Source organism: Geotrypetes seraphini, chromosome 1 (assembly GCF_902459505.1).
Source record: "Geotrypetes seraphini chromosome 1, aGeoSer1.1, whole genome shotgun sequence".
NCBI lineage: Eukaryota > Metazoa > Chordata > Amphibia > Gymnophiona > Dermophiidae > Geotrypetes > Geotrypetes seraphini.
The window spans coordinates 115843984-115866422 of record NC_047084.1 but is presented as its reverse complement, the minus strand read 5'-3'; the positions used below and the strand labels follow the sequence as shown (position 1 = coordinate 115866422).

At 44.3% G+C, this 22439-nt stretch overlaps 1 protein-coding gene across 1 annotated transcript; it reads right to left on the bottom strand.

Annotated features, from left to right (window-relative positions):
* Window positions 1-1710: 1710 nt before the first annotated feature.
* CCL19 (C-C motif chemokine ligand 19) lies at window positions 1711-21962 on the bottom strand. The gene is made up of 4 exons (XM_033929245.1): window positions 21768-21962; window positions 9218-9341; window positions 4158-4251; window positions 1711-2791 (listed from the first exon to the last, which is right to left on the bottom strand). Exons 1-4 carry the CDS (start codon window positions 21835-21837, stop codon window positions 2762-2764), a joined length of 318 nt encoding a protein of 105 aa, XP_033785136.1. The 5' UTR covers window positions 21838-21962; the 3' UTR covers window positions 1711-2761.
* Window positions 21963-22439: the final 477 nt, after the last annotated feature.

Here is a 22439-nt window from a genome sequence, read left to right as displayed (position 1 = left end):
AAAAGGGGGAGTGGCCAGGGGAGGAACATGGATGGATCATGGGCGTTCGTAAAATTGGTGCGCACTGTTATAGAATCCATGCCCAATCCGTGCACAACTTAGGTGCAGGTATTTAAGCCTGGTTTTCCTTGGCCAAGTATGACACGCACTGGTGTTAGGCATGATTCTATATATGGCATGTGCATTTTATAGGAGTGCATGAAGTGCTATTCTAGTTGGCACTGATTTTTTGGGGTGCTATATATATATATAGAATTGGACTCTAAATGACTTTGACATGTACTTGGTAGCAGGGCGCCTTAGATCTTACGCCGGTAAATAAATACCAGTTACTGATACTCATTTACGTGCTAGCATTACATTCGCTCTTTGGTTCCAAGTTATAGGCTTTTGATTTTTGATCAAGGCAACTTTGTAAACAAAATGCAGATTGATAAGAGTCTTAAACATTCTTGTATACAAAGTACGGTGTAGAATCAGTTGTAATATTTTTGCTATCTCCGTTACTCTTACTGTTGAGTTACCTTCTTATTGCGATTCACGTTGAATCATTTCTGGAAGAATGCGGAATACAAGCAATTGTATGGTATTGGTAGGGTATGGTAGAGTCAAGCCGTTTCCTTGTCTCTTGTTTAGCAAGAAAGCAGCAACAAATTAGCATAAAGAGGTGTCACAGTTCACCTACTGGGGTTTATTGAGCTCATGGGCTGTTTACGATGATTGGCATTTTAGTCGCTCTTTACCAGAGTGGCGAGAGGTGAACTGGACTTTTGGTAGAGGATAGTGTTTTCATTGTCCAGTTTTATAACTCTATCCTTTACATGCCAAATACTGGCACGTGAATTTGAGTACTAAAAGGAACCAGAATAATCTTCAGTAATGTAAATGTGACTCTTGATGGTCACTGGGAAGTAGTGCTGCCCGATTCGCGATTCGAATCGATTCAGTTGCAAAACTGGAAGTTACATCGAAGCAAAGACTCCGGTGGCAGAGAGAAAGCCCGAATGGATCTCTGTGCAGATCGGCGGCAGCAAGGCTCTCTCCTTCCCGGCAGCAAGGCTCTCTCCTCTCCTCCCTGGCCAGACAAAAGCGGCGGTAGCGAATGCAATTCACTACCCTGCCGGAGATGGGGGGAAGGATAGAAGAAATAAAGATCTAAAAACAGGAGTGGGAGAGAGATGGTGGACAATGGGATTTAGGGAGGGAAGGGAGAGAAGTTGGACACAAGGGATGGTGTGGAGGGGGGATAGAGATACTGGATAGGAGGTAGTTGGGAAGAAAAAGGGAGACATGGTGGACCCTGGGGTGGTGAGGAAGGAGAGAGAGATGAAGGATGAAAGGGTAATTCAGAAAAGATGGATCTGTGGATGGAGATGAAAAAAAGGGGGAGAGAAGGGAAACGGAAGGGGAGGACAGAGATGGCAGATGGATGGTTAGCATGAAGAAAGAAGAAAGAAGGAGACCCTGGTAAGCAAGTTATCAGAAGACAACCGGAGCCGGAGACCGATAAGATCTGAATAATGATCAGAAACAAAAGGTAGAAAAAATAATTTTATTTTCTATTTTGTGAGCTTAGGATTTAAGAGAGAGAGGAAAAGTCTTTTTTGTTTGTTTATTTTGTTTACACCACAGCGCCAGTGTGGGTAGGAGAGGACAAAGCTGGTGAAGAGGCTATAAAAGGGGTGAAGAGGCTATAAAATAAACCCACTAGGATATTTGAAAAAAACATCCACTTGGGCAGGAAAATCGAATCAAATTGAAAAATCGATTCAATAGGCTGAATCGAATCGAATCAATTTTTTTCCCCCTGAATCGGGCAGCACTACTGGGAAGTACAGTCAGTTTCTGGAGACTTCAACATCATGTAAAGAGGTTTATGTTTGTAGTGGAAGAGGGAAGGGAGTGAAGATTCTTGAGTTAAAGGGGCAGATTTAGCTCCTGTATCCAAGGGTTAACCCAGAGAGGTATGGTACCATTAACTTTCTGGGCCTGTTTCCTAAATTAATTTATGGGGCGCTGTTGCTTATAATCTCTTCCAAATCATGTTATGTGCCCTTCTCACTTCCTTGGAAACCAATGCAAATTGTTGGCGAGCCCTCCTTCGCCCAGAAAATTCCTACATCTAACAGTTGTAAGAAAACAGTCTAGTATCTAATCGGTATAAACTCAGATAGTCATTAGAAGGGAAGCCCTTAATCCCAATGAACTTACATGGTTTTAGTGTGATTGTCTAATGCGTTAATACCAATATTTTGTCAGAATTATTTATTGATTCCTCATACTACTGCACTACACAGCTAACCCCTTCTCAATAAGTGACTCTTCGTAATGGCTATCATGGGTTGATTCCAATATCTGAGACTGTGATGCCACACATTCTAAGGGCGTAATTTTCTTCCTATGAGAACCCTCCTCATCTACCGGAGTTGACAGCTCTCTCTCTCTACATATATACATCTACCTACCAGATCGTAGTTGTTTGTTTAAATTTGCAGTGGTGCCTCTCTGTTCTGAACCCAAATGCGGCCTTTAATGTTAAATTGGAAAGCGTAAATAGAAAGTTAAAAAGTCACAAAAAGCTCCAAAGAAGATAAGATGCTAAAGAAATAATCAAGTCCCTTGTCACCAAGTATATGCATTCACATTTCCAATGGATTTGGCTTTAAGCTGCCCGCTGTAGACAAGTTAAAATGAACGAAGGCTTCAGATGTTCCGCTGAAACGTCTAGCACTCGTCACTTCCCTTGTAAACCCAAGCCTCTTCAATAAGTCTTCTTATGATGACGTGCATTCTTAAAATTCAAAAGGAAATAGAGACAGATGTTATTATTTCCACAACAAGGTTACTGTTCATTGGATTTATACTTTTCACATGGTAGAGCACACTTTTGAAGTTTTATATTAACTGTAGTGAATAAAAGAAAGGAAGTTATCAATACCGGCTATCGTTAAGAAATATTATTTTACTGTTAACCTGAGTTATCAGATATACGGTTCTAATTCTTTTATACCAGGGGTCTCAAAGTCCCTCCTTGAGGGCTGCAATCCAGTTGGGTTTTCAGGATTTCCCCAATGAATATGCATGAGATCTATGTGCATGCATTGCTTTCAATGCATATTCATTGGGGAAATCCTGAAAACCCGACTGGATTGCGGCCCTCAAGGAGGGACTTTGAGATCCCTGTTTTATACAGAATGAACTTAATGTGCCAAGGAGGAAGATATCTGAGACCCACTTTGATCAAAGCAAGCAGTGGACAATCATTGCAAGAGGCCCGCCTCAGTTGGGACAACCCATTCTCTTTGGTGCCAGGATTCAGGGACAATATGAATGGTGGCATCAAAGACTTGATCACTGGTCTGTTTGGAGCCCAGAGTTCCAAAAAAGAATGACATCAAAGACATAAAAACATAAGAATGGCCTTACTGGGTCAGACCAATGGTCCATCAAGCCCAGTAGCCCGTTCTCACGGTGGCCAATCCAGGTCACTAGTACCTGGGCAAAACCCACGGAGTAGCAACATTCAGTTCAGAATCCTAAAGAATAGCAAGATTCTGGAATCTCAAAGAGTAACAAGATTCTAGAACCCCCAAGGAGTAGCAACATTCCATGCTACTGATACAAGGCAAGCAGTGGCTTCCCCCGATGAGAATAGCGCCAGGTGGATTTTTATGGTCCGGGTCCTGCACATGACAAGAAGGCTTATTTATTCATTCAATTTTCCATACTGTTCTCCCCAGGGAGCTCAGAACTGTTTACATGAATTTATTCAGATACTTGAACATTTTTCCCTGTCTGTCCCAGTGTCTTACACTCTGTCTAATGTACCTGGGGCAATGCGGGGATTAAGTGACTTGCCCAGGGTCACAAGGAGCAGTGTGGGGTTTGAACCCACAATCTCAGGGTGCTGAGGCTGGAGCTTTAACCACTATCAGAACTGACCACTGAGACGATAGGGCAATGCCCGAGGGCCCACAACAGGAGGGGGACCCACTGTGCCCTAACTTCTGTCTCATTTAATCACTTTTGATAGGCGATTGGGGGCCCAGGCCTTTTGTGCCCCTGGTAGTCACTGTTATAAAGCTGCAGGCAGGTGGGACAATTCGCAGCACGATGAAGTGACAAAAAGAAAGATATCTTTGGAAGATAATGCCTACCTTTTTTTTGCGAATGTTCAGTTTCTCGATCAGCTTTTGCACCCACTTCTTATTAGGAGGTGAACAGATACGGATGTTCCTTTTAGTAATGAACCTATTCCCAAAAGAAATATAAAAGCAAGATTGAAGCAGAGCACTTTGGAAGAAAATGAAGTTTTGAACACTGAGAGGACAATTTCCAAAAAGCTGGCAATTCAGCCTAACGATGCAGCTTCATATCAGAAATGTAGTACTATGGTCTCCATTCATTCAATTTTCTACACTCTTCTCCCAGTTTGGGGAGAATTGCGCTTAGCGGCATTTAAGTCACACTCTGCCCACAGAAACGCCCATTTACGCATTAAGCGATTCTAAGCACCATGCAATAGACTAAACTAAACAAAACCTTAAATTTGCATAGCACATCATCTCCATAAAGATAGAGCTCGGCACGGTTTACAGGTTATTCAATAAATGAAGGAAGGACATAATAAGAAATTAGAGGCTATGAAGAGGATAGCTAGCTTTACGTTTTAAATAGATCGCTTTACGTTTTGGAGAAAAGCCAGGTTTTCAGATGCTTTCGGAATAATTGGAATGAGCCTAGGTTCCGCCTAGGGGCAGGGAGGTTGTTCCAAAGCTCAGTGAATTTGAAGAAAAGGGATTTCCCTAATTTACCTGCATACATGACACCTTTTAATGAGAAAGAGAAAGAGAGAAAAAAGAAGAGAGAGAGAAAATAAAGAGAGGAAGAAAGAGAAAAAAGAGAGAGATAGAGAGAGGGAGAAAAGAGAGAGAGAGGAAAAAAAGGAGAGAGAGAGAGGAAAAAAAGAGAGAGGAAGAGAAACTAAATTAAAGGAAACCTTAAGTTTGTATACCGCATCATCTCCATAAAGATAGAGCTCGGCACAGTTTACAGGTAAAGTCAATAAATGAGGGAAGGACATAATAAGAAATTAGAGGCTATGAAGAGGATAGCTAGCTTTACATTTTAAATAGATCGCTTTACGTTTTGGAGAAAAGCCAGGTTTTCAGATGCTTTCGGAATAATTGGAATGAGCCTAGGTTCCGCCTAGGGGCAGGGAGGTTGTTCCAAATCTCAGTGAATTTGAAGAAAATGGATTTCCCTAATTTACCTGCATACATGACGCCTTTTAATGAGAAAGAGAAAGGAAAAAAAAAGTGAGAGAGAAAAAAAGAGAGGAAGAGAGAGTAAAAGAGAAAGGAAAAGAGAGAAAAAAAGAGAGTGGTAGAGATAGAGCGAGCAAAAAAGAGAGAGAGAGAGAGAGAGAGAGAGAGAAAAGAGAGAGAGAAAGAAAGAAAGAAAAAAAAAGAGAGGAAGAGAAACGAAACCTTACGTTTGCATACCACATCATCTCCATAAAGATAGAGCTCGGCACGGTTTACAGGTAATTCAATAAATGAGGGAAGGACATAATAAGAAATTAGAGGTTATGAAGAGGATAGCTAGCTTTACATTTTAAATAGATCGCTTTACGTTTTGGAAAAAAGCCAGGTTTTCAGATGCTTTCGGAATAATTGGAATGAGTCTAGGTTCCGCAGCGGGGCAGGGAGGTTGTTCCAAATCTCAGTGAATTTGAAGAAATGGGATTTCCCTAATTTACCTGCATACATGACGCCTTTTAATGAGAAAGAGAAAGAGAGAGGAAAAAAAAAAGAGAGAGAGAGTGAGAGAGAAAAAAAGAGAGGAAGAGAGAGAAAAAAAGAAAGGAAAAGAGAGAAAAAGAGAGAGAGAGAGAGAAAGTAGAAAAAGAACCGGAAGTGAGACACTGCTTGTATTTGCAATGGAAAGGACTAGGTCCTTTAAGGCTCTTTTGTGGATGATTTACTTTAATGTGGATGAAATTGTTTTATGAGGATGATTTCAGTGTACCTTTGGAACTTTGACACTTTCAAATAAAGTTCATTTAGGAACATCGTCACTCCACAGAATTTTTTTTGGTTTTCTCTGGATTTTCTTCTTTGTGGATATTTCGGGGTCAATTCCTTTTGTTTTTTGAAGGATATAACTACCCAGACAAGTGCATTTCCATTGCAAATGCAAGCAGTGTCTCACTTCCGGCTCACCACACAATTGTTTCCCACGTACTCACCTTTATAGGACTCCCAGGGACCCCTGAAGAAGACTTTTTGTCGAAACGCGGACCGAGCTGGGTCCTGTATCTCTAGCGGGCTAGGTCCTTTAAGGCTTTTATGTGGATGATTTATTTTTATGTGGATGGAACTATTTTATGTGGATGATTTCAGTGGACCTTTGGAACTTTGACACTTTCAAATAAAGTTCATTTAGGAACGTCGTCACTCCACAGAGTTTTTTTGGTTTTCTCTAGTTATATCCTTCCACACACTGATGTGCGCAACACTGACAGACTCTTCTTGTGTATGTGATGTATATATCTTCTATTCTAGTGTATACTTCTGAAAGGAATTTTTAAAAATAAAGTCAAATTCTGGAATCTCTTTGGGGCCCACAGTTTGAGAGACCCTGGCCTCCTTTCACTAAGCTGCGTTAGGGCATTTAGTGCAAAATAGCGAGCGCTACACGCTAACGCCAGCATTGAGCTGGTGTTATTTCTAGCCACGTAGTGTGGGGTTAGCGCGCGCTAATCTGCGTGCACTAAAAACGCTAGCGCACCTTTTTAAAAGGAGCCCACTGCCTTAGACGCACCCTACTTATGTCAGGGTTTTCTTGGCCGAAACAAGTGCGCCTACGTCCAAAACAGGCAACTACATGAAAAACATATCCACATCTGCCCTCCTAACCACGCCTACTTTCTGGTAGGCGCCTACCATCCAATGAAGTGCAATTAACATCAATTACAATTATTTAGTTAATTGGCAATTATCGGCACCAAATAAGCTTTTTAAACAATATAGGCACCTACATTGGTCTGGCACGCCAATCTAGGCGCCTATGTATAGGCATCAAAGCCAGCGAACCGCCTACATGTTGACTCTCTTGCATGGTGCATATCTTGAAGGGAAGCCTCTAAATGATATATTCTCCCTCTCTCTCCCCTGATGTAATTTTGCTGTTTTTGCTGTTCTTTTATCTACCGTGTTTCCCCGATGGTAAGACACTGTCTTATTTTTTTTGGAAGGCCAAAATATGCTCTAGGGCTTATTTTCGGGGGGATGCCTTATTTACCCTTTCATGTCCCCTCTGTATCTCTATCCTTATTCAGTAGGTCCTGCTTACCCTTTCTCTTCTTTGTGTCACTATCTCCATTTTCAGCTTTCCCCCCCCCCCCTTTTCCTTTGTTACTGCACCCTGTAGCTAGAATCTTTCCACCCTCCCTCCACTCCGGCCCAGCCCAGTATGAAATATTTCCTTTTGTTTCCCTCCCCTCTCTCTTTCTCTCTCTCTTCTGCTCCCTCACCCACGAGTCCTGCATCTGGCCCTCTCCCTTCTACCTGCACCTGGCAACACCCCCCTGCTCCGCGGCTCTCTTCAGCAACTTGTCAGCAGCGGTGATCAAGACAAGCTACCGACATCGAGGCCTTCCCTCTACGAGTCCCGCCTTTGTGGAAAAAGGAAGTTGAAACAAGCGGGACTCGCAGAGGGTAGGCCCCGACGTCAGAAGCTTGTGTCGATCGCTGCTGCTGAGTTGCCGAAGAGAGCCGCGGAGCAGGGGATGTGGCCGGAAGCAGGTAGAAGGGAGAGGGAGATAGGAAGGCTGTAGATCTCCGGAGCATGACACCGACCCCGGCCAGCATGATTTCTTTTTCAGGCGTGCATCTTACAAGTCCGGCGTCGCGGCGGGAAATAGCCATGCTGAGCAGTGAGCTCAGCACTACACAGATGAAAGCCTTGCTTGCTGATTGGTCCGGCGGCACGGCCGCCGGACCAATCAGCAAGCAAGGCTTTCATCTGTGTACGTGCTGAGCTCACTGCTCAGCATGGCTATTTCCCGCCGCGACGCCGGACTTGTAAGTTGCATGCCTGCGTGACACACTACCGGAGCCACGACAAAGGTGGAAAAGAGCCGCATGCGGCTCTGGAGCCGCGGGTTGCCGACCCCCGCGGTAGACGGAGGGACCACACGGAGTCACCCACCGTACCACCCGATTCGGGTAAGCGCAGGTATCGGTGGGTGGCTTATTTGCGGGGGGGGGTGCCTTATTTTACAATTTTTTCTAAAAAGGGGGGCTGTCTTATTTGATGGCCCTGCCTTATCATCGGGGAAACACGGTATTTCTTATGTAACTCTCTTCTTACATCCTGTACTTCGCTGATTGTCCAGCCTTCTTCGAATGTGAACCGCCTAGAAGTCTTTCGACTATGGCGGTATAGAAGAATAAAGTTATTATTATTATTATTACACAAGGGCGGTGCATGGGTGGGACAAAGATGGCATTCCCACCGCTGTGTGTAGTTAGTGCATTTCTTGTTGCGTTTAGATGTTTGCAAGTTCAACAGTCGGTCGGCGTAATTGCGAACACATACTGTAGGCAGTTGCCTAGTAAGATGGGGCAGAGAGGAGTAGTAGCAGACCACCCCGGACACCATCGTGGTGGGGGCACTGGCACCTCTCCACTCCCCAAGCCATGCTCGCGCCCTCCTGGCTCCCTTTGAAATCGCTTCCGGGTCGTGGGTCAGAGGGAAAGCCCAGCGTGAGCGGCAGGCTGGAGAAGCTGCTCGGGCTGGCGAAGATTTTAAGAGATACAGGGGTGGGAAAGGGAAGGCACAAGTGTGGCGCAGAGAGGAGTGTGCGGGGGAGCACCACCACCCAGGGTACTTCATACCCTCGCTATACCACTCACTGTAGGTATTCTGTGAAGGAATCCAGTCACCTAAGGTCCATTCGAGAATAAGCAAATCCTGTCCCACCCCAGCAATGACTATTGCTGTGACCAACAGCAAGTGGTTTCCACTTCTACTCACCACCGCTGCATGTCCGGCTAGTGGCACTAAACATTTATGACTTTTTAAAGCGTTCCCTCCCGAGTCTCAATAGTGACCTAATTAGGTTCTATTGGCCTGACTCTCACCAGCCCAGAGCACTGAATCGGTTCCATTTTTCGCAATGACGCACAAGCAGACATATGTCGGTACTTACACTACTGCATTGATGTTACAGTTATTCTCTGCAGTCTGAAGTCGGTAGTCTTTCACCCTATTAGCGCTGATTTCTGTTGGGCTGACTCTCAGACAGCAATCTGGAGTGATGTTGTTCCCAGAAACTAAAAGAAAAACATGGAAAATGGGGAAAAAAAAAAAAAAAAAGACTTGAATCCCTGGCTCATATGTAGGATGTTTGTATTAGGCAGAGTTTGTCAGGATTGGTGAATTTCTGGCTAAATACTGAAGGCGTCCTCCAGGGATTCAAGACAAAGCTAGACAAGTTCCCGCTGAACCAGAACGTACTCAGGTATGGCTAGTCTCAGTTAGGGCGCTGGTCTTTGACCTAGGGGCCGCCGCGTGAGCGGACCGCTGGGCATGATGGACCACGGGTCTGACCCAGCAGCGGCAATTCTTATGTTCCTACTAGCACACTCCTGATGGTCAAGAGCTTTGGTTTTAACCTGAAAGGCGCCATTTTGCATCGAAGGAGAAGCCTTGTGTGCGGTGTCCACGCTGCCGTTGGTGAGAGGAATAGAACGGAAATGCTAAAAGGAATATCCTGGTCTGAAGTGCCAAGTTTACTGTACACTTAGGACCTGATTCTGTATATGGCGCATAAAAAAATTAACGCTAAGCGTGAAGCTGCGTGCACCTTATAGCAAAGGTTTAGCGCCAGTGCATCATAAAATAGGCCTAAATGCTTGTCCCTAAGTTATGCGCCGACCATTTGGTACGCGCATAACTTTTAGGAATTCCCACTATCCACCCCTGGCCATGGCCCCCTTGTAGGTTTGCGCACTGGACATGGCGAATAACACTTTGTATTGAACAATAATGGGGAAATATACAGTGTTACTCTGTGAATAACTATCAATTTGTGTATTACTAGATTTCACAGTTACTATATCTATATATTCTATTCATTAATAATTGTGTATCTAAAATTATTACGGTGATGTGCTCAGACCTATAACCCAATAAGTAGTGAAGTCACTACAATGAGTTTAACAAGGGGACCATCATTGCAACCACCTGTCCCCGACCCTCCCTAAATGAACTTGAACTTATTCAGATACTATATTTGAAGAAACTCGAGTCGGGGGGACGGGAATTGATGACGATAAAAATAATCACCTTTGGATTTTAATCGCCACTTTATCTGTTAGAACACAGTCACCATTGAGATTTAACTAGACCAAGTTCAACAACAAAAACCTCTCCATTCAGATAAGTACAAATATAGTATCTGAATAAGTTCAAGTTCATTTAGGGAGGGTCGGGGACAGGTGGTTGCAATGATGGTCCCCTTGTTAAACTCATTGTAGTGACTTCACTACTTATTGGGTTATAGGTCTGAGCACATCACCGTAATAATTTTAGATACACAATTATTAATGAATAGAATATATAGATATAATAACTGTGAAATCTAGTAATACACAGAATAACACTTTGTGCCATGCACCTACCAAGCTGTGCGGGTAACTTCTAACTGGATGTCCTGAAAACCTGACTGGCAAGGAGGACTCCCGGACCGCGTTGAGAAACATTGCTCTGCTCAGATGTTGGCCAGTTTGCTAAGGATGCTGGCTGCTTGTACATCCCAATGACTTGTTTATAGGTTTTTTGTTCGGATGTTTTTATATTTGCAAATGGCCATAAAAGATTTATTTATTTATTTAATGTAAGTATTTATATACCACTTATAGCCAAAGTCAGGGGTAGGGAACTCCAGTCCTCGAGAGCCGTATTCTAGTCGGGTTTTCAGGATTTCCTCAATGAATATGCATTGAAAGCAGTGCATGCAAATAGATCTCATGCATATTCATTGGGGAACCCTGAAAACCCGACTGGAATACGGCTCTCGAGGACCGGAGTTCCCTACCCCTGGCCTAAGTGGGTTTACATTCAGGTACTCAACCATTTTTCCCTGTCTGTCCCAGTGGGCATTCGCAAAACAGACTTTCTAGATCTCTGGTTGTTTTGTCTCCAGTGCATCCAAATATTAAGGAGGCATGGTAGAGGCATGTTTTGGGTGGGCTTAGGACGGGCTTAGGACACAGACGCCTGTCAGGCATAATCAAACTTTTTAACAAAAGGTCCTGGGCTTTTTTTTTTTTTTAGATGTTTGGAGCTAGACCTGTTTTAAAAGCATCTAAATCAGGGATCTCAAAGTCCCTCCTTGAGGGCCGCAATCCAGTCGGGTTTTCAGGATTTCCCCAATGAATATGCATTGAAAGCAGTGCATGCACATAGATCTCATGCACATTCTTTGGGGAAATCCTGAAAACCAGAGTGGATTGCGGCCCTCAAGGAGGGACTTTGAGACCCCTGATCTAAATGGTAACAAGGTACCCAAACTGAACCCCCTTACTTCCCTAGTGGTCACTGACCCCCCTCTCACCACCGAAAGATGTGAAAAAGAGCAGTACATTCTGGCCCAGTGGTCTCAAACTCAAACCCTTTGCAGGGCCACATTTTGGATTTGTAGGTAATTGGAGGGCCTCAGAAAAAAAATAGTTAATGTCTTTGTAAAGAAATGACAATTTTGCTTGTGGTAAAACTTTATAGTTTCTAAATCTTTCCTTTTGGCTAAGTCTTAATAATAATATTGTCATTTATAGCTAAAGAGACATATGATCAAGAAACTGTTTTATTCGACTTTTGTGATTATGATAGACATACCGAGGGCCTCAAAATAGGACCTGGCGGGCCACGGGTTTGAGACCACTGTTCTAGCCTGTATTACAAGGGGCTGCTGAAAAGTTCTCAGCCCAAGCAGCGTCAGATGGTAACACGGGCATCTGAGCCTAGAGTGCAGAGGGGCGTTCTAAGGGTTACTGCAGAGAATTTCACATTAAGAGTCCCAGGCACCGATGTCACTATATCTTGCTGACAGTATATTCTATGGTCTACCCTCCAAAACCTCCTGCATCTACATTATTTATTTATTTTCAAAACTTCTATACCAATTTTTTCCAAAACGATTTATCTAAGTTACATAGATAAAATATTAAGAATCTCTAAAGATGATACCTACAGGCATAAGGGCTATTGTTGTGGTGTACAGGTGGGTACAGTAAATTTTGGGTGGGTTTTGGAGGGCTCACCATACAATATAAGCAAGATATTGTGACATCTGTACCTGGGACTTTTAATGTGAAATTAACTACAGAACATAAGAATTGCCGCTGCTGGGTCAGACCAGTGGTCCATCGTGCCCAGCAGTCCGCTCACGAGGTGGCCCTCTGGCCAAAGACCAGCGCCCTAACTGAGACTAGCCTTACCTGCATACGTTCTGCTTCAGCAGGAACTTGTCTAACTTTGTCTTGAATCCCTGGAGGGTGTTTTCCCCTATAACAACCTCCGGAAGAGCGTTCCAGTTTTCTACCACTCTCTGGGTGAAGAAGAACTTCCTTACGTTTGTACGGAATCTATCCCCTTTCAACTTTAGAGAGTGCCCTCTCGTTCTCTCTACCTTGGAGAGGGTGAACAACCTGTCTTTATCTACTTTGTTTTGAATCCCTGAAGGGTGTTTTCCCCTATGACAGACTCCGGAAGAGCGTTCCAGTTTTCTACCACTCTCTGGGTGAAGAAGAACTTCCTTACGTTTGTACGGAATCTATCCCCTTTCAACTTTAGAGAGTGCCCTCTCGTTCTCTCTACCTTGGAGAGGGTGAACAACCTGTCTTTATCTACTTTGTTTTGAATCCCTGAAGGGTGTTTTCCCCTATGACAGACTCCGGAAGAGCGTTCCACTCTCTGGGTGAAGAAGAACTTCCTTACGTTTGTACGGAATCTATCCCCTTTCAATTTTACAGAGTGCCCTCTCGTTCTCTCTACCTTGGAGAGGGTGAACAACTTGTCTTTATCTACCAAGTCTATCCCCTTCAGTACCGTGACCTTCTTAGAAAAGCCCTTCTGCTATACTCAGCTGTCTGAACAGTTTGCTAAGACTGCTGGCTGCCTAGACGAAAACTTGCTTTTGTGCATTTTTCATGTGGACAGCTTTATATTTGAAAATGGCCAAAAAGGATAGACTTACTAAGGACCAAAACTTCTTCATAGGTCATTAAAAAAAAAAAAAAAAGATTTCTTGCTGTTTTGAGAATGGACATTTTCTCTTCTGGATTTCTTGACGTCTTTCCTAAAACATCCAATCTTAGACATAGACATCCTATTGAAAATACCCTTCTATGTGTCCCATTTTATACCTATGGGCTATCTGGCATTTGGCATATGTTAACATCAGTCAGTCCAAGCTAAGCTTTAGTAAAAGGACCCCTGAGGCTGTGAACCCACTAGGGACAGAGAAAATACCTGTGTGTGATACGTAAACTGCTTTGATTGTACCACAGAAAGGTGGGTTATCAAAAATCTAGTAAAAAAATTAAACCTGACAGCCAGTTGTACTGTCTTTGGGTAGGTTTAGGGCAGGGGTCCCCAAAGTCCCTCCTTGAGGGCCGAATCCAGTCGGGTTTTCAGGATTTCCCCAATGAATATGCATTGAAAGCAGTGCATGCACATAGATCTCATGCATATTCATTGGGGAAATCCTGAAAACCCGACTGGATTGGACCCTCAAGGAGGGACTTTGGGGACCCCTGGTTTAGGGAATGGGGACTTGTATACTGCCTTTTGGTGGTCTTGGCATTTCAAAGCTGACGTTCAAAGCGGAGGATTAAGTGACTTGCTCAGGGTCACAAGGAGCTGCACCAGGATTTGATCTCACAACCTCTGGCTCCACCAATGAGCCACACCTTCACTCTGTCCCAGTATGGCAATTCTTATGTTAGCTGAGTATAGGACAGTCAAGCCATTGTGACATCACTGATGCAGTTGGCTCTTAGGCATTGGTGGAATGAGGCATTATGACATCACAATCTCAGCTCTGGAATGTTGCTACTCTGGATTTCTGCCAGGTACTTGTGACCTGGGTTGGCCACTATTGGAAACAGGATACTGGACTTGATGAAAGGGAACGGGATTGGGGACTTGAATACTGCCTTTTGGTGGTCTTGGCATTTCAAAGCTGACGTTCAAAGCGGTGGGCACTGGAGGATTAAGTGGCTTGCTCAAGGTCACAAGATACAGCACCGGGATTTGATCGCACAACCTCTGGCTGAAGAGGCAGCAACTCTGCCAGTGAGCCAAACCTCTTCTGGCCTGGTCTCTTCTGCCATTGTGTGCCCACCCTAAAGCTGGCCCTATTTCCAATCTACGATCAGATTCTGTGGGCTGGGAAGGAGGGTCATATCAAAGTGAAGACCATTTTTAAAACAAGCCACTTAAGTTATAAGGTGGGAATGTGCATGGTTCATACCAATCTCGTACACGTGGCATCTAGGCAGATAATTCAACAGATGAAAGAAATGAAAATATGTAATGTATTTGTTTAGATTAATAGTTCTTGAACCATTTGGGGCCTAATATGAAATGACTACACTGTTCAGCCAGAAGTTAGGGTCAGGGCTAGATTTATGTCTAAGTTAAACAAAGCTACAGCTTAGGACCTCACATTACAAAAGACCTCATGCTTCACAAAAAAATTGGAAAATTAACAGCTGTTGGTTGTTATAAGCAAATGAACTCCACGCCAAGGAAAAGCGGTTATCAACGGAGTGCTTCAGGGATTAGATCTGAACCAAGTGCCATTCAGCATTTTCATGAGCGATATCTCAGGATTAAAAGGAAAGAGACTTTGTTCGAACTTGGTCTCTGAGGAGTCGGAGTCGAATTTTGAACAGACTGCAGTTGCATCCTGTCCCCCCCTGTCTGACCCTGGTTTCCTTTTGCTCTGGGGTCTTTGAGGAGGAGGGGGGTTGGGTCCCTTTGTAACCTAGTAGGACATCAGAGTCCAGTCCTTTTAGGGGGGGTGACCCTCTTTTTGTATACTGTTGGAAAAGTGTCAATTCTTATCTGTCACGTGTGGTTGTGGGTTGTTATTCTCTTTACCAATAAAAAAAAGATTTCAAGTAAAAGGAAAGATCTGACATATTACAGGTGGTTCGCCATGAATTAGAACTGTAAGAAAGCATGACGAATGTTGAAGAATTTGGTAAATATATTTAACACAAAACACAGCAGTCTTGCATTGGAAGAATCGAAATGCAAAGAGATGGCTGAGGGGGGAGATATGATTGAAGTCTACAAAATCCTGAGTGTCGGAGAACTTGTACAAGTGAATCAAAGTTTTATTCCATCAAAAATTACAGAGTGGGGGACACTGGATGAAGGTACAGGGAAATACTTTTAAAACCAATGGGGAAATATATATATATATATATTTTTTTTTTTACTCAGAGAATAATTAAGCTCTAGAACACGTTGCCAGAGGACGTAGTGACAGCAGTTAACACAGATGGGTTTAAGAAAGGTTTGGACAAGTTCCTGGAGAAAAAGTCCATAGTCTGCTATTGAAACAGACATGGGGGAATGCTGCTACTATTAGGGTTTTGGCCTGGATTGGCCACTGTGGAAACAGGATACCAGGTTAGATGGACCTTTGGTCTGACCCAGTAATGTCTGCCTGGAGGGGAGGGGATGAGGTGCCAATTAGGAGACTGAACCTGGGATGATCCTAATGGATGAGGACAAGATTGGACAAGAAGGCAATGGTGAAAACCAGAACATAATGATGCAAGGAAAAGGTATGACCCCCCCCCAGGAAAAGATGATAATATATACATTTTTGCTGAGACCCCAGCAGAGTGTCCAGTTCTGCTATCTGTAACTCCTTACATGATATTGAATTAAGGAAGTCTGGAGATGGGATACCACATTGATACAGAGTCCACATGATGAGAATACGAACATTCACGCACACATTATACACCTAGGAGGGAAATGTACGAATAGCGCTCAAAATTCAACTCCAGAAAACAAATAGCATTGAGTGTGATTCAAAACGAACGCCAGGAAGTTCATCTTTACCCAACGTGTGGTGGACACCTGGAATGCGCTTCCAAAGGGCGTAATTGGGCAGAGAACGGTACTGGGGTTCAAGAAAGGATTGGACAATTTCCTGCTGGAAAAGGGGATAGAGGGGTATAGATAGAGGATTACTGCACAGGTCCTGGACCTGTTGGGCCGCCGCGTGAGCGGACTGCTGGGCGTGATGGACCTCAGGTCTGACCCAGCGGAGGCATTGCTTATGTTCTATAAGGCACCCCCTCTATTGAATTGCTCTTAGAGGCAATGCCTATGCCTAGCTATAGGTCCCAGATCTATGCCTGCTGAAGCCAGGCGTAAATGCTGGCACCCAAGTTAAGAACATAAGAACATAAGAAGTTGCCTCCGCTGAGGCAGACCAGAGGTCCATCTCGTCCAGCGGTCCGCTCCCGCGGCGGCCCATCAGGCCCATTGCCTGAGCAGTGGTCCCAGACTATCCCTATAACCTACCGCTACTCCTATCTGTACCCTTCAATTCCTTTATCCTCTAGGAACCTATCCAAACCTTCTTTGAAGCCCTGTAACGTGCTCCGGCCCATCACAGCCTCCGGAAGCGCGTTCCATGTATCCACCATCCTCTGGGTGAAAAAGAACTTTCTGGCATTTGTTTTAAACCTGTCCCCTTTTAATTTCTCCGAGTGCCCCCTTGTACTTGTGGTTCCCCGTAATCTGAAAAATCTGTCCCTGTCTACTTTTTCTATACCCTTCAGGATCTTGAAGGTTTCTATCATGTCTCCTCTAAGTCTCCGCTTTTCCAGGGAGAACAGCCCCAGCTTTTTCAGTCTGTCAGTATATGAGAGGTTTTCCATAGATATAGTTTTCCATAGATATACTGTAACTACACTCATAGCTTTTTGAAACGACCCTGATATACCCAGTAGCGCAAAAAACATCAATAAATTCAAAGACACTTTGGATCCGATGCAATAAAGTGTTTGAGACTTTGTGCAGGGTTAGCACAGCTGTTCTGCACAATCTGGTGGGCGCACAGATGCTGAAAAGGATTTTTTTAATAGGAGCTAACAATATGCAAACGTTTAATTTAATTTCCATATTTATATCCCGCTTAACCACAAAGTTCCAAGCGGGTTACAAGAAAAGGTAATGCCATACCCACAAATCATTTACAAAGAGTTAAATAGAATCATAATAGCCACCCAGCTTAATCAAAAATATTTCTGAAACCTCTACCGTGGCTTAGGGCTCCTTTTACGAAGCCGCGTCAGCGGTTTAACGCGCGTAATAGCGTGCGCTAAACTGCCGGCCGCGCTAGCCGCCTCCTCTTGAGCAGGCGGTAGTTTTTCGGCTAATGCGGCTTCGTAAAAGGAGCCCTTAGTAAAAGAGGACCTATGTTTTTAGCACCTTCCTAAAAAGCCCGGTATTTCACTAGGCAAAGAATCCCAGAATTCTGCCGCTCTTCCCGTGTTCGCTTCCTAGAGGAGCGCAATCTGCAGCCTTTACAAAATGGTGCTACCAATGCCACCTATGGCCTGGCCGCCCTGAGTAGGCATGCTCTTACTATCAGAGGCTGGAGGGGAGACTACCTGGGAATACCAGGTGCTGTAAGCTGAGGGGCACCTTGGTGGGCAAGAGCAATATAGTGGAGCCAAACACAGCTGGGCAATTCACTTAATCCCCCCATTGCCCCAGGTACATTAGATAGATTGTGAGCCCACGGGACAGACAGGGAAAAATGCTTGAGTACCTGAATAAATCCATGTAAACCGTTCTGAGCTCCCCTGGGAGAACAGTAGAGAAAATTGAACAAATAAATAGTGTGAAAAGTTTCAGCCTCTGATAGCCAGAGCTGGTATTGTGACATCATAATGCCTCATTCCACCAATAAGAGCCAACCTGGATTGTCCCATACTTGGCTCACTTTTACTACATTTTGATTTCTAGAATGGTGCAGTGGTTAAAGCTACAGCCTCAGCACCCTGAGGTTGTGGGTTCAATCCCACGCTGCTCCTTGTGACCCTGGGCAAGTCACCTAATGCCCCAGGTGCATTAGGTAGAATATGAGCCCACCAGGACAGGATAGGTAAAAATGCTTAAGTACCTGAATAAATTAATGTAACTGTTCTGAGCTCCCCTGGGAGAATGATATAGAAAGGTGAATAAATAAAGTGTAAAGAGTTAAAGCCTCTGATAACCAGAGCTGGTATTGTGACATCATAATGCCTCATTCCACCAATAAGAGCCAACCTCATCAGTGATGTCACAATGGCTTGATTGTCCTATACTTGGCTCACTTTCACTACATTTTGATTTCTAGAGTGGCGCAGTGGTTAAAGCTACGGCCTCAGCACCCTGAGGTTGTTGGTTCAAACCCACGCTGCTCCTTGTGACCCTGGGCAAGTCACTTAATCCCCCCATTGCCCCAGGTACATTAGATAGATTGTGAGCCCACCAGGACAGACAGGGAAAAATGCTTGGGCACCTGAATAAATCCATGTAAACCGTTCTGAGCTCCCCTTTGAGAACGGTATAGAATATTGAATAAATAAATATTATTTGTTGGAATAGAGTGCCGTAGGTTATATTACTTGATTGTTCATATGTTTGCACTTTGTATTTGATGTAAAAAATGAATAAAGAATTATTTTTAAAAAAAGAACCCTCTTATATACATCTATTTTCAAAGGATTTATGTCATAGACTTTGTATACGGAGGATTTGTGTGAGAACATATGAGCTGCTATACTGGGACAGACCGGAGGTCCATCACGCCCAGTATCCTGTTTCCAACAGTGGCCAACCCAGGTCACAAGTGCCTGGCAGAAGCCCAAAGAGTAGCAACATTCCATGCTACCGATCCAGGGCAAACAGTGGCTTCCCTCATGCCGGTCTCAATAGCAGACTATGGACTTTTCCTCCAGGAACTTGTCCAAACCTTTCTTAAATCCAGCTACGCTAACCCCTGCAATCACATCCTCTGGTAACATGTTACAGAACTTAACTATTTTGTTTTTAAACAAAGTATTTCCATATCATTTCATTGAGTGGCGTCTGGTTTTTCTGCTTTTGGAAAGGATGAAAAATGGATTGACATATTTACAATGGTGGTTATGAGGCAATTAGCTGGGATGCAAAGATGCAGATGAGTGCACAGAAGGCAGCAAAGCATGGCACAGTGCCAGGGCTTTAATGCCAAATGTAAGGAGGCAAAGTCGGACCTATCTCCTGTGGTGGTGTTTCTGAGTGTTTCATGCCCATTTCTTTTTTTTTTAACTATCAACATACAGAACCCACAACATTTTTCTGATCTCCGTGAAGAACATGAGGAAGCAGGTGCTGAGCTAAGGGCAGCCAGAGCTGGGCCCAGGTCTGAGCTAAAAAAAAAAAAAAAAAGTATCAGCACACATTTTGCGCAAAAATAGTAGGGATTGTAAAAATGTTATGCACATGCACAGACGTGTACCGGTACTGTTTTTCTATTCCAAACCGCACGCATCTCTAGCTGCCCTTAGCACAGAACCGTGCGTGCACGAATCTGATGCACTCGCTTTATGCAAGGTCTATTTTCATATACGGCAAGCAAAATATGTGTTAGGAAGTTGAATGCTAAGCTGTCAGTGCTTGGCTCCTGCGTTGGGCCCCTTTGTGTGGGGTATTTTTGTATTCTGGCACCTGGTAGCTCTTTAATAGATTATTAAGGGGGCTGTCTAGTGCTCTAGTAGTGCTACAAGACTAGGGTTTCAAGATTTTACTTTAGTAAAATCCGGATCCCCCCAGGCCCACCCAGTTCCACCCATCCATGCCCCCAATCAAACCCTAGCGCCCCCCCCTCCCCCACCCCCCACTGCCTGCTCTCGTCGGGCAGGAGGGCATCCGCACATGCGCGGATGCCCTTCTGCCCAACGCGATTTCAAGGGAGCTTTTCAAAACCCGGACAAAGTGCCGGGTTTTGAAAAGCCGTCCGGACGTGTCCTCGAAAAGGAGGCCATGCCCGGGGGAAATCCGGACGTTCCGGTAACCCTATACTGTACAAGACAGCAGCGCTAGCAGTGGGTCATTTCACGATGGAAATTGGCTACGAGTTGCGCGAGGCACAGAAAAGGCTTCGCGTCTTGTAGCTGCTGTTCCTGCGGGGCGAGAACATGTTGCAGAAGGCGCGCGTAGACTTGAAAATCAAGTCTGCACACCTGTGAAACTCTACCTAGTTAGATTGACCAGATGTAGCGATTTGAACACCTGAGTCCTTGAAAAATTCCCTCCCCGCAGCTATTGAGGAGCAAAAAGACATGACGGCTCTCTGGTCCCCAAACATTTGCATTTCGAATAAGAGCCTTGGATTATTATCTGCAGCCAGCAGCCCCCTAACATAGTAACACAGTACATGATGGCAGATAAAGACCTGAACGGTCCATCCATGCTGCCCATTAGTTATACCCAATAAAAATACATGATTAGATTAACTTGTCTCTTCTTTGATATTTCTGGGCCGTAGATTCTAAAGTCCACTTGGGATTGTCCTGGGTTCCAACTGTGGAAGTTGCCATCTAATCAAGCCATTGTGACATCACTGCTGAGATTGGCTCTTAGGCATTGGTGGAATGAGGCATTATGACATCACAATCTCAGCTCTGGAATGTTGCAACTCTTTGAGTTTGTGCCAGATAACATAATAAATGACGGCAGCTGAAGACCTGAACGGTCCATCCAGTCTGCCCATAAGTGATACTCATTTTTAAAAATACATGATTAGATTAACTTGTCTCTTCTTTGCTGAGGAAAGTGAGATCCTGCTTCCATCAAAAACACTTTGCCGTCCTCGTACAATCCACCATCCTTTCCAGATTGGACTATTGCAACTCTGTCTACTCAAGCCTAACAAAGAAAAGCCTCCATAGACTCCAACTAATCCAGAATACCGCAGCTAAGCTTATCTTCGCAAAAAGTAAATTTGACCATGTCTCACCACTCCTGTCCAAACTCCACTGGCTTCCAGTAATTTCCAGGGTCCACTTTAAACGTGCCTGCCTAACCTTCAAGATCCTACACGGCATCCTTCCTCCTTTTATTCCACTATCTTGGAATTCCTCAAATCCTAATTCCACCAGATCCACCCAAAAATTAAAACTATGCTTCCCCTCATTAAAAGGTATATCCCACGTTGGTAAACTAGGGACTTCCCTCCCCTTCAGAATCACTGAGCTCTGGAACAATCTTACCTTCCCGCTTCGTAACTTGAGCTCCCTCCAACTATTCCGTAAGCATCTGAAAACTTGGCTATTCTCAGAAATGTCACTTTTCCTTCCCTCTCTGGTACACTAAGCCCCTCTAAACTCTCTTTATTCTTATCTCTATAATCCCTTGGAGTTCCTTTCTAGCCCAACCCCTGTAAACCGTGCCGAGCTCCACGACCGTGGAGAAGATGTGGTATATAAACCCAAGGTTTAGTTTAGTTTATTTCAGGATCATAGACTGTAAAGTCCACCTGGGATTGTCCTAGGTTCCAAATGCCAAGCTCACGCCAGCCTATCCAACCATCCTGTTTGCAGGATATCTACCCTAAAGTCTGGCCACTCATGTTCCATATTAGTGGAGTTCCCAATTGAGGCCCTTCCCAGCCCAATCCTTTCCAGTCTTACCTTGCAAGGTCTTCCAGCAGCAGATGATGATAAGAATCAGAAGACAGAAGACGGAGAATCGGAGAGCCATGCTGGCACCTAGTCTAACTGGTGAGGCAGCTGGAGCAAGGGATGCAGGATGCCTGGGGGGGTTTTATCTGTGACTTTCCTGGCTGGCCTCTCCGACACTCAGCTGTGTGTGCAACTCCTGCCTCTATTTATGCTGCCTGAGCATTGCTCTTAGTTTCATTTCTTGCTAGCTTGCTTGGGGGTGGGGGTGGGGGGGGCATAGCCAGAGGGAGGGGAAATTAGCAAAAATAAACACTTCAAGTGTCTGGCAGCGTTCCATAGGTGTATAACTCTGCACAGAGCTGTCTGAGAACTGAGTCCAACATATCCCCTACTAGGCGGTTTCCCAGCATCCCACACCCAGTTAACCCTTTTGGGTGCGATCCAGATGTGAAGGGAAACAGAGTTCCCCCCTCTGGATTGCCTGTACTTGTTCAAACACGGTTTTTACAGTAGAGCTGATCAGATTAGGAAAACATGACCCAGTTTCCAGGATCCAGTGGAGCACTGCTCCGAAAATAATCAGCCAAACGGTTAATAATTGCCTAATTGGAATGATTTAATTTAAGAAAAGACTCTGCCAGATTTATTATCACTCATTTTCTCGTAGAGCTGGATGAGAAA

Excerpts from the sequence above, each read along its gene's own strand:
- CCL19 (XM_033929245.1), bottom strand. The coding sequence starts at position 21,837 with ATGGCTCTCCGATTCTCCGTCTTCTGTCTTCTGATTCTTATCATCATC. Across the intron at positions 4,252-9,217 it reads TGTAACATCAATGCAGTAGT|GTTCATTACTAAAAGGAACA; the intron begins GTAAGTACCGAC and ends TTTTGGGAATAG. Across the intron at positions 2,792-4,157 it reads TGAACATTCGCAAAAAAAAG|AATGCACGTCATCATAAGAA; the intron begins GTAGGCATTATC and ends TTGAATTTTAAG.